At 48.7% G+C, this 12,002-nt stretch overlaps 1 protein-coding gene across 1 annotated transcript; it reads right to left on the bottom strand.

Annotated features, from left to right (window-relative positions):
- Positions 1-3,082: 3,082 nt before the first annotated feature.
- Positions 3,083-10,739, bottom strand: WAS (WASP actin nucleation promoting factor). Its single transcript, XM_055563439.1, has 13 exons — positions 10,581-10,739; positions 10,229-10,394; positions 9,732-9,872; positions 8,518-8,604; positions 8,313-8,415; positions 8,167-8,208; positions 8,020-8,073; positions 7,037-7,211; positions 5,998-6,040; positions 5,642-5,795; positions 5,018-5,430; positions 4,643-4,757; positions 3,083-3,383 (listed from the first exon to the last, which is right to left on the bottom strand). Exons 2-13 carry the CDS (start codon positions 10,358-10,360, stop codon positions 3,328-3,330), a joined length of 1,515 nt encoding a protein of 504 aa, XP_055419414.1. The 5' UTR covers positions 10,361-10,394; positions 10,581-10,739; the 3' UTR covers positions 3,083-3,327.
- Between the last annotated feature and the right edge of the window lie 1,263 nt (positions 10,740-12,002).

Genomic DNA, 12,002 nt, shown 5'->3' with positions numbered 1-12,002 from the left:
AATGAGCAGATCTCCTTTACACATCCCCAGACAGTGTAACATCCAATCCGTCCATCGCTCTCTGGCCAGGTGTGATTCCTAGCAATAGTCAGCCCTTCACAACATCCGGCTACCCAGGCAGGCAGCAACGGCACAGGTCATCAGTCAGTCAACCTGTAAGTCCTTCAGGAGGCTGCTTCTCTTTTGCACCATCAGGTCATCAGCCCCAGCCAGTCCCAAGCAGGCTGTAATTCAGTTAGATTTTAAGTAGCTCACAGTGTCAATAAACCACTGTCAGTTCCTCAAATTGCCCCTCTCCCTGTCGCTCCATGCTTTATGTAGTCAACCAAATGGTTATTCTGTGCCTGCCAGTCTAACTGTGAGCCAGCTGGATAAATGACTGGTCAGGATGAGGTTCCATTAGCCCCTGCTTGCCATGGGTGGAACAGTTAACAGTGGAAGTCTCACCGTGAATTCTTCTCTCTCGCTTATTACTTCTAGAACAGTCAAATGCTGGTCCTCACATGACCTCAGTCTCCCCAGGCAGGCAGGACCTTCCCACTCCTAGGAGCCAGGAGGCTTGTCCAACCCACAAAAGTAGTTTAAGGCATGAGCTCTTTCTTTTTCTTTTCATTTTTTTTTTGGCATGACCTCTTTCTGCCTGAATCTGGGGAAGATGTAGTGGTTTAAAGGTGTTGCGGACCATCCCTCAGTATTTCCCAAATAGGATAGTATAGTGGGTAAAGGCTTGGATTTTAGAGCCCAGATACCTGGGCACAATCCAAGCTCAACCCTTCACTAAGGTGTGGGACCTTAGGCAGTTTCTTCATCTGTAAAACCTTGGTTGAGTGACCTTGGGGTGGGTATCTCTTGCTCATCTGGAAAATGAATCTTTCTGGGCTAGCACCTTTTTAGGAGACCTCAAAGTAAGAAACGACCCTATTATTACTGTGTCCTACACCTAGCCATTCATCTGTTCACTCAGCATTAATTTAGTGCATACTCTACTGTAGACTACATCTCCCAGTGCAGGGCCAATACAAGATTTTATCCTTTCCAAACTGCACAAGTTTGACTGGCTTTTAATATAAACCTCACATTGGAGTGTACCACACATACAGAAAAACAAGGAGACCTTGGGTGGTGACCCCGTGTAATGAGTTTCACAAACGAACATACATGTGGAATCAGAATCCAGGTTAAGAAACAACATTGTCAGCCAGGGCCCTAGAAGCACTTAATTGTTTAACATATCCAAAATCAGACTGTCTTAAAAGCACTGATGGGTCATAAGTTAACTGGAAGTACTTTTTTTTTTGGTCTTTTTAAGTGATATATAGAATAATGGTGCATTTTACAATCAGTGATGACTCAGGATCAGCGATACCCAATAATAACAATAGTAACAACAGCAGAAACAGCATCTCATGTTTATAAATACCTACAAGGAGCCAGGAACTTTGCACATACTATCTACTTTCATTCTTGTCACAACCCCGTGAAGTAAGCATTTGTATCTTCATTTTAAAGACTGAAGAAACTGAGGCCCAGGGAGCTCAAGCAACTTCCCCATAGTCAACTCTTTTACCCCAGATTTGTGCTTGCTCTAGCCAATGCTCCTGGGGATTCAGAGGTTGTGTGATGTAAGGTCTTTTCCAGGACAAACCTGCCCAAAGGGTTATGGAATTCTGGGTTTGGCGGGGGTAGAAGTGATATGACAGGCCCTTCCTAGACTCAGTGCTTGCCATGGGAACCCGACCAGGGTGGGGCGGGAAGTGGAGTAAAGGATGAAGAATAATGAAAGAATTAAAGGGAACCCAGGACTCCCTCCTTCTCCAGCTTCCATGGCTGCAGGGAAATTCTTAAGGGGCAAAGCCAGCTCCTACTCCTTACCCACCCTCCTCTAACCCCTTAAGCTGCTCTTGGATGGTTCAGAAATTCTTGCACTGATCTTGCAGATGGAAGAAGTCTGCCCCCTTTGAATTCCCCCTCACCTTTATTTTCCTCCCTGCTCTCTTCCTCCTCTGAAGGTAGGAAACCTGAGATCTTGTATCCACCAGGTTTCAGAAATGGGAAGGGGTAGGCCCCTCTATTCTAGGCTTTGATGTACAAGAGTTTCTAATTACCCCCTTGGAAACAGCTTTGAACACCAGGGACAGTTTTGAGTTGCGCCTTTTTCCCCCTCTGGAGAGCAAGTTCTAGAGGAGGAGGGTGACCCAGTGGCATCCCAGTTGGAAATAGGTTACATATTGTTGCCCCCATTGTATAGATGAGGAAACTGAGGCTCAGAGGTGAGGCATCTTGCCTGGGATCTAGAGCAGATCTATGTGATTATTAAATCTTTGCCTCTTTCATTGCCGTTGGCCAGGACTTAGATTGCACTGAGAACTGGGCAGACTCAAATTTTAGCATTGAGAGGGGGATCCTGCCCAGCAGGATCCTAGTGTGGGAGTTGTGTGCATGGAGAGTGGGAAGTCTGATCATTGAGTGCTCTCTTGATCTAATACTGTGTTGATTGCACTTTTTTTTAAATAAGTGTACACATAACTCTCTCACTCATTCACCACATTCAGCCTCACACCAAGCTTTTTCCCACCTCAGGGCCTTTGCATTGGCTGTTCCCTCTGCCTGGAAGGCCCTTCCCTCTAAATATTCACATGGTTGATTCCTTTCTCTTTAGGTCCAGCATAACTGTCACCTCCTCCAAGTAGCTTTCCCTGAACTCTCCATCTTATCATCACTTCCCCTCAGCACAACATAGCTCTTACCACGATCTGTAACTCTTTTTCTTTTTATTTAATTCCTTGTTTCTTATCTATCTCCTGCCCTAGAATGTTGACCTCACAAGACCAAGAATTTTTGTTGTTTGTTTCCCATTGCTTTATCCCTAGCCCCCAAAGTAGTGCCTGGTAATAAATATCTGTGGAAAGAAGGAAGAGCAGAAGGAAACAAAGAAATACAGACTAAATGACTAAGGGAACAAATGAATGAATAAATATACATATGTATGGCTAAACAAATGAAATGGGAATAAAAGGGACTTTGGGGGAAAAAGGACCCCAAATTCTCACATTTGGTAGGTAAAGAAACTGAGATTTAAAGAAACAAAAAGACAGTTATTTTATTTTTGTTTAAAAATCCTTGAATGAGGAGAACTGAGACATTTTATATAAAAAGGTCCCTGGCTATTGCTAGGGTGAGTGTGTGTGGGAGGAGGCCAGTCAGAGATAACAGCATTGGAGAGGTGGGTGGGAAAGAAAAGGGGCTTGGGGGCCTGGAAGTTAAGTAGAGGGTGGCGAGGAGGGCTGCCAGGGGAGCCCAGCACAGAACAGCAGAGGTGGTGGTGATTCAGTCGTCCCATTCATCATCATCATCATCATCCCCGGCCTGGTCCTCCCCTTCGTCTGGAGGGAGAGAGAAAGAGTGGAACTCAGGATGGGTAGGAGGGTTCAAAAGCCCTGGAGAGAGGAGTTACTAGGGTCTGGGAAGTTGGGATTACTAAACCCTGGGGGCTGAGATCTCCCACTTGGAAGTTGTATCTGAGGTTTGTGTGTTGGATAAAGGGACCTCTTAAGAGGAGGGAGAGTTAGGGGCAAGATAGGGACTATAGCTGGGGTCTAGGTTCTAGTTGGAGTCGAGGTTAATATTATTATAAAAAATGTGTGGTTAGTTGGGATATTATTGTCACACAAAGGGTTACTGTTAACAGGCTTGTCACTCAATGGAGTGGATTTAAATATTAGCAAAGGTGGAGGAAGTTACAATGTTGTTTTTTCATAGTGTGTTAATGTTAACATTGTTGACACAGAATGGGGTTAGTGATGATGTCATGGTCAAAAGATGAGGTTTGTTATAATTCTGTCATATAATGGATTCCTGTTGATCTGTGAACAGACTCCTGGGTTGATGTCAGTATTATTGTCAAAGCTGAACTTTAATTATATTATTGTCACACAGTAGGTTGAGGCTAATACTCTCTCTTTCTCTGCTCTGCTCAGTCGTGTCCGACTCTTTGCGATCCTTTGGACTGTAGCACACCAGGCTCCTCTGTCCATAGGATTTCCCAGGCAAGGATACTGGAGTGGGTTGCCATTTCCTCCTCCAGGGGCTCCTCCTGATCCAGGGATCGAACCCGCGTGCCCTGTATCTTCTGCATTGGCGGGCAGATTCTTTATCACTGAGCCACCTGGGAAGCCCTGAGGTTAATAGTATCCTCATATAATTCTCATATAATGACAATGTTGTTGATACATTAAGGGACTAACTTTAACACTATTGTAAAAGATTGAATTAGTTATAATATTGTCACTTAATGAGTTAATCTTTTGACACATGACATTAGAGTTAATATTAGTGTCAAAGAAAGGGTTCTTTATAATATTATCATCACATAGTGGGCTAATGTTAATACTATTGAACATATGGGATTAATGTTAATATCATTGTCAAAGAGAGTTAATCATATTACTGTTACATAATGACAGTTAACGCTGTCAAAAAAGAGACTGCTACAGATTCATGTTCATTCTCACATCAACAGATGGGACTAATTGCTGGAGGCTGTTGGGGGTGTTTTTAGGTCAACACTAGCTGGGAACCAGAGCCACAGGTCCTGGCAGGATGGGCTCTGAATGGCAGGCTCACGGGGAGGGTGCACTCTCACCAGAAGAATGGATGGCTTTGCTTCTCTTCTGCATCACGTGCATCAGGGCACCCACCAGCCCCTCTGAGCTCTGAGGTGGTGGCTGCAGCGCTGAGCTCTCTGGGGCCCCAGGGGTCTGCAGCAAGCAGGATCCAGCACAGAGGGCTCAGGGCCTGTGAGAGGAGCACTTCTCCCCACCCCTTCATCATTCTTTCTCCTTCCATATACTATAGTCGCCTTGAAACTCACCTCTCCCCACCAGCCTCCCAACCCTATCAGTGAACCCCCAAATCGTGGGACCCCCATCACTCTCAGCCCCAGCCCCCTACCATCCTCACTTGCACAGCACACCCCCAGAGTCCCAGTTCCCCAATCCTCCATCACACTGGTCCTCACCTTGTTCAGCTGAATTCCCTGCCGGATTTGATCCAAAAGTGCCCCCCGACCCCCACCAGGGGCCGGGCCCCCCACAAGCCCCAGAGAAGGAGGGGGTGGGGGAGGGATTGGTCCATCCCCAGAGCTGGGTGGTGGCGGTGGTGGGGGCGGTGGTGGCGGAGGCATGGGCGGTCCACCCCCAGCTCCAGGGGGTGGAGGGGGCGGTGGCACAGAGCGTCCAGTGGCTGGAGGGGGTGGTGGCGGAGGGCCCCCTCGGCCCGGGGGTGGGGGTCCCCGGGGAGTTGGTGGGGGAGGAGCACCTCCCGAAGGTACAGGGGGCAGAGGGCCAGAGCGACCCTTGTTACTCCCCACAGTTGGGGGCCGGGGGGGCTGGTTCCCTCCTCGGGATGGCGGTGGGGGCGGTGGAAGTGGCTCTGAGGGGAAAGACAACACATAGTTATTATTATAGTTTTCTTCAGAGCCTCAGTTTTGCTCACTTGTAAAATGGGTACCCCAACCGACCAACTCCTGATTCAAGCAGTATAGGGGTTTCTATGAGGACTGAGAGCCTGCAAGGTATCTCTTAGAAACCAGCTACCAGGGTTGGAGAAGAAGAGGTGATCCAGAAAGGGGCGGGGGGCTCACCCTGGCGCCTCATCTCCTTCCGTACAGCTTCCATCCCACCCTGGTTCTCAATGAAGTCATAGATAAATTTGGAGGTCTCAGCATCGGTGAGCTGGGCATCACTGATTCCTGCCCTTGAGAACAGGCTCCGCAGATCTGGGTCCAGGTTGTTCACCTTCCCAGGAGGAAAAAGGCCCCGGCAAGGGTCGGGGAATAAGGTGGGGAGGGGAGGGGCACAGATTATCATGGGGTCCACCCCAGAGAGGGATCTGAGAGGAGGGTGGGAAGGATGGGGTCTGGGGGTAGATCTGGAGCTGTGGACTATGGAAGGGTAGGCAGGAGTTGAGTGGAGTCCAGGGGATTCTGGAGTTACTCACGTCAAATCCATTCTGGGGGTCCCACCCCACGTGGCTGACATGTCTGAGGGAGGTGAGGAGACCCCAGTGAATCGCCATGGCTGTTCCTTCCCTCCCTTCCTAGTGAAGCTCTCTTGCCCTCCCCTGCCCAGAGGGACTCTCAGGAGCCAGAATTAATGAATGAGTCTTAAGTGAATGAATGAGTGAGAGTAGTAGTTACGGAACTAAAGAGGGTTCACAGTTTGTGGTGCCTATCTGTCTACCCATCCCTCTTTCCACCATCCATCCACCCATCTATTTGTCCACCTAGCTGTTCACATTCACCTGTCAGACCACTGATCTATATATATTTGTCTCCCCATTCATCTGTCCACACACATTTATTTACCCATTTGTCCACCAGTCTGTCTTAACCCATACTTATCCATCCACCCATCCATCTACCCATATGCCTATCTTTCCATTCATTCACTCACTTGACTACCCATTCAGTCACACACTTCTATGTAGCCACTGAATTGTCCTTCATCCACATATGTGGCAACCTGTCCATCCCCATCCACCTTGTATATGAACCCATTGGCCTGTATATCATTCTGTCCACATACTCATCCACTCACCCACCCATCTACCTACCCACTTCCCATTTACCCATCCATTCATTCTCCAACCCAACCATTCATTCATTCATCCATCTATATATCTACCCATCCATCCATTCACCCACCAGCCTAACCAGGGAGGGACTAGGTTGAGTGGAATGCCTAGGGAGCAAAATTTAAAGAGGCACTCACTCTTGGAGTCATGGGTTATAGTTGGGTGATGTGGTGGAGAGTGACTGCCTCTGTAAAATTTGCAATCTTGGTGCCTTTGGTATCTCTCCCTAGTCCTAGCTTTGCACTTCCCCTGCCCCCCGCCCCCACCCATCCACTCATCTGCCTACTCTCTCACCTACTCATCCATTTTTCCATCCTTCCATTCACTCAGCTCTCCTCCTATCCACCTGATCTCTGCTCCCCCACCCTCAGGATCCATGGGCCCACTGGAGAGAGGTTCTCACTTGAATCCACTGGGTGCACCAATATCAGACTTGCTGATCTTTTTCTTCCCTGAGCGTTTCTTATCACTTGGGCTAGGCCCAGGTGCTGGGAGCGAACGGTATCGTGAATTCGTGATGTCTGGGTTCTGGATGTCCACTGTCACCAGCCCCAGAGACACTGGGCTGGCTGCTGGGCCTGTGGGGAAAATGGGTGACTGGGCCATTGACCCATTTACCTACCAACCAGAGCATAAGAGTTAGAGACAGGAAGACGGTTGGGAGAATCAGTGTGTTAGATGGTCATGGAAGGAATGGGTGAGGGGTCCAAGTAGGTTTTATGGAGAAGTGGGTGGGTAGGTCCTGCACACCATCCATACATTCACTGATTCATTAATTAATTTACTCACACTTAAGTATTGACTTATTTATTCACTGGCTCATTGACTAATTTGTTAAATTATTCATTCACTCAATTCAATCATTGCTTTCTCCACTGACTGAAATTTTGTCACTTATTCATTTATTCACTGTTGAATTCATTCCATCACTCATTCATTAATTTACTCAATCATCCATTCATCTATTCATCCATTCACCCACATACCCATTCACCTATCCATTTGGATGTAGATGGATATACATCTACATCCACATCCTTCCATCAATTCATGCCCCCATTTAACCATCTGTCCACCACCAATCCATCCACCCCCACATCTATCCACCTATTCATTCACCTATTTATCACTGCACCCACCCATCTGCTCATTTATCTACCCACGCCCCACCTGTGTATCTATTCATTCTCCCACTCCTTCCATGACCATCTAACACACTGATTCTCCCAACCACCTTCCTGTCTCTAACTCTTATGCTCTGGTTGGTAGGTAAGTGGGTCAATGGCCCAGTCACCCATTTTCCCCACAGGCCCAGCAGCCAGTCCAGTGTCTCTGGGGCTGGTGACACCTGCCGACCCAGAGACACAGGAAATATTCAGCACTCACCCCCTTGGTCTCCACCTGGGTGCGGGGGCAGGGGTGGGAGTCCTCCTCTTCTCTCTGGGAAGATAGAATGGATAGAGAACTATCACAACCCTGCCTCAGTTTTCTGTGCTAGCCCCTTATTACTCCTCCTTGCACTAGAGGACTCACCTTCACTGGCTGGCACTGGTGGAGGCGGGAGCTGGCGCCTGTCTGTGGAGAGACAGAAAATCAGAATCAGGAGAGGGGCTTTTCCAGCTCCCCACTCTTGCCCTCACTTCTGCTCAACCTCTTTCCCTTCCCCAAGGCCTCCTTACCCCCGCTTTGCCTCTGATTCCGTTTTTGTATCTTCTCCTGCACCAGGTTCCGGAAGGCCTCGGCCTCGCCCTCGTTTGCAAAGTTCAGCCCCGCTTGGCAGTCCTGCACATGCCTGGGGGGTCAGCTGCCTTCCAGACCTCCCCACACCTTTCCCCTCTCCTCCTTGCACCCCAACTGAGGCCCAGGGTTTAGGCGGTCACTTACATCTCCAGCAAAGGTGTGGAAAAAGGGGGTGGGAGCAGAGTAGACCAGCTGTGAGTACAGCTCCTGTTCCCACAGCAGCCGGCCAGCCTGGAGAGGGGGAGCACACTGACACCGAGGCACGCCCTGGGTGGAGGGCCTCTGTTTCCAGATAGGGAGCATGGTATACAAATCTGGGGCCCCAAAATCTGATTTGGAGACTTCCAGCTCAGAACTGGAGAGTTGGGAATCTAGAAGTCAGAAGTGGAGGATTGGGATACAGTATGGGAGTCAGACCCTTCAGCGAGAAACTTGGATTTGGGGTCCAGATGTGGAATAAGGGGACTTGAATTTGAGGATTTTGGACTCTAGTTCTAGGAAACCGAGTCCATTCAGAGAATCTGTCCCAAATCCCCCCCTTATATGGGGGCCTTCATTAGAGCAGGTAGGGTTCCACTATTAGGAGTTGGGATTGAGATTTGAGGTTCAGACACACAGACTTGGGAAGGTTTTTTTGGAGGCAGTTGAGCCAATTTCAGGTTTGTAGAGCAGAGTTATGAATTAGGAGTTTGGTCAATATTTGATGACCCTGGGATCTTGATGTGGTTCTACTGGATCTATCTTTATCTGTTTAGTGGGATGAATTTGGGGTTTATGCTTGGAGAATTTAGGTTAAGGGTTTGTGGAATAGGTTTTTGACTTAGGAGCTACCTCAATATTTAGGTGATTAGGAGTTTTCATATAGGAGTTCTGGGATCCAATGCTGTGGGCTTAAAAGGACCGATTTGGGGTTGAAGATTCAATGGCATACTTAGGTTTGGGATTTGTGGAATATATTTATAACTTAGAAGCTAGGCAAAATTCTGGAGTTCAGGAGTACTGATGGGAGGTTTCTGAGACCTAAAATATGGAGTTTCAAATAGATATGAGGCTCAGGTAAAAATATAGTATGTGTATGTGTGTGTGTGTGTATGTATATATATATGGAGTTTGTGGAACAGATTAGATCTAGGGGGTATACTAATATTGGGGGTTATAGATCTTGACACAAAGACTCTGGGGTCAGTCATCACAGGCTTAGAAAGACAAACCAGAGGCTGGCATCTGGATAAAGTCTTTGGTTCTAGGGCTCAGGGGCTTCATTGATCTGTCTGAGGGCTCAGGGTTATGGACACAGATCTGGGTTTATGGGTTGAAAACTGGGTTGTCTGTCCAGTGGAGGGGGGGGCAGGGATCACCTGAAGGCCATAAAGGCGGATGAAGTAAGACTTCTTGGGGTTATCCTTCACGAAGCACACAGCCCCACAGTGTCCCTTGGTCCAGTGCTCGGCTCCAGGGGGCAGCGCCAGGTACAGCTGAACAACCGCAGTGGCCAGCGTCTAGGAGGGGAGAGTAGGACTCGTTGGAATCCGGTCAGGGGCAGCCAGAGGGTCTGGGAACCAGACCTGGTCCTTTCTTGCCCGTGGCCATCATGGCTCCAAAGGAAGAGCCACAACCAGAGGGAAAGTGAATGAACATTGAGTTCTTCCTGGGATTGGTGAATGGGGTTAAGTGGATTCTGAGAGGAGATGATGGAGAGGAAGAGGAGGAGAAGGAGAGGAAGATGGGAAAGATGAGGAGAGAGGAAGGGGAGGAAAGGAGGAGAGGGAGAGGATGGGGAAGATGAAGAGGACGAAGAGGAGGAGGAGAAGAGGAGGAGAGGGAGACAGGGAGGGCCAGAAGATCCCCAGCTCACCCAGCACTTCCGTCCGAGCATCTCAAAGAGTTGTTGGTTCTCATGGTCCTGGAGGAGGGTGGACGGGATGTTCTGCTGAACCCCTTGTCCTCCGCGGCCCCCAGGCCTGCCTCCCGAAGGGCCCCCACTCATGGTGCCTCCTGCCCTTGTCCTCTCCGGCTGGGCTCTGAGTGCAGGGTAAGAAGAGGAACTTCCGCAGTGAGCGGGGGAACAGGAAGTACAAAAAACCACAAGGGAAACAAGTCCTCTAGGGGCCCCTCGGTAGGCCTGGCCTCCTCCCTTAGACTGGGGCCCTCCTCCATTTGACTGGTTAGATCCATCTTTTGGACCAGCTTTTGTCCTCCTTTCTTACTCTCTCTGACTTGTTTGGACCCTCCTCCCTCTGGTTGGCTGGCAGTGAGGGATAGGCCACTACAGCATTTCTGCAGTGCCACGGTGGGCAGTCCTGGGCTGAGCGGCCTTCTTCCTCCCCAAAGCATCCAGTTACTCTGGGCCCAAAGTCCAAGGCTCTGGTGCTGAAGGGGTATTGCAGTCAAGATTGTCCTTTAATTACATAGCAAGCACCTGGGACCCCACCTGTCTCCTGAGACCCCAACTTGCTCACACCTGGCTCAACTTCCCCATCCCTACCACACCATCTCATTTAGTTACTGTTGCTTCTGAACTCTTGAAAGTGTGTAATCTTTGGAGTCTTGTCTTTTCCCCCGCTCAATATTCTATGTTTTATTTACTTATTTAGGCTCTTTGCAGTACACGGGCTTCTCTTGTTGCAGTGCAAGGGCTTCTCCTTGTGGTGTTTGGGATTCTCTTGTGATGCAAGTGCTTAGTTGCCCCTTGGCATGTCAGATCTGAGTTCCTCAACCAGGGATCAAACTCGCATCTCCTGCATTGGAAGGCAGATTCTTAACCACTGGATCACCAGGGAAGTCCCTCAACATTCTATTTTTATCTAACAAACATTCATGTAGCACTGAACATGTGTGCAGCACTCTTCTGACCTCTTTGTAAATATTGACTCATATAAATCTTCCTATTGGCCTGGGGGACACTCACTATTTTTACCATTTGATGGAGGGAAACTGAGGCCCAGAGTGGTTAAGTGATTTCCCCAGTAGCTCTGAGCTAGCATGCCAGGCAGGTTGGTTAGTGTGCACTGTTCAAGATGCTCCACAGCCTGCTCTGTTACTAAGATTCATATTTGCCTGTAGCAGTAGTTGTTACTGCTATATAGCATTCTATTGTGTTACTATGCGTGCGTGTGCGTGCTAAGTCGCTTCAGTTGCGTCTGACTCTTTGTGACTGCTTGGACTGTAGCCTGCCAGGCTCCTCTGTCCATGGGATTCTCCAGGCAAGAATACTGGAGTGGATTGCCATGCCCTCCTCCAGGGGATCTTCCCAACTCCCCCAGGGATCAAACTAGCATCTCCTGTGTCTCCTGCATTGCAGGAGACATTGCAGGCAGATTCTTTACCGCTGAGCCACCAGGGAAGCCCGCATTGTGTTACTAGACAATTTGTTTATTCATATTCTCCTGTTAACAGATATCTGAGCTGTTTCTGGCTTTCGTGGTTGCCAGCAACACTGCCTTATTTGCTCCTATACACATCTCCTGTTCCAAATAGGCAAGCACACTCTCAGGAGGGGAATTGGGGCATTGTAGGGCTTGCATAGCTCAAACTTTGACAGACTGTTTCCCCAAGAGAATGGCAGCTCAGTCCCCACCCCTCCCTGGACCTATTTCCTATTTGGAGATGTGAAGTTTTCAGGTACACAT

This window comes from Bubalus kerabau, chromosome X (genome assembly GCF_029407905.1).
Source record: "Bubalus kerabau isolate K-KA32 ecotype Philippines breed swamp buffalo chromosome X, PCC_UOA_SB_1v2, whole genome shotgun sequence".
Lineage (NCBI taxonomy): Eukaryota > Metazoa > Chordata > Mammalia > Artiodactyla > Bovidae > Bubalus > Bubalus kerabau.
The sequence above is the reverse complement of the archived record's forward strand: the minus strand, read 5'-3'. Positions and strand labels throughout refer to the sequence as shown.

Excerpts from the sequence above, each read along its gene's own strand:
- WAS (XM_055563439.1), bottom strand. The coding sequence starts at position 10,360 with ATGAGTGGGGGCCCTTCGGGAGGCAGGCCTGGGGGCCGCGGAGGACAA. Across the intron at positions 8,416-8,517 it reads TCCACACCTTTGCTGGAGAT|GACTGCCAAGCGGGGCTGAA; the intron begins GTAAGTGACCGC and ends AGGCATGTGCAG. Across the intron at positions 7,212-8,019 it reads CCCAGGTGGAGACCAAGGGG|GCCCAGCAGCCAGCCCAGTG; the intron begins GTGAGTGCTGAA and ends TTTTCCCCACAG.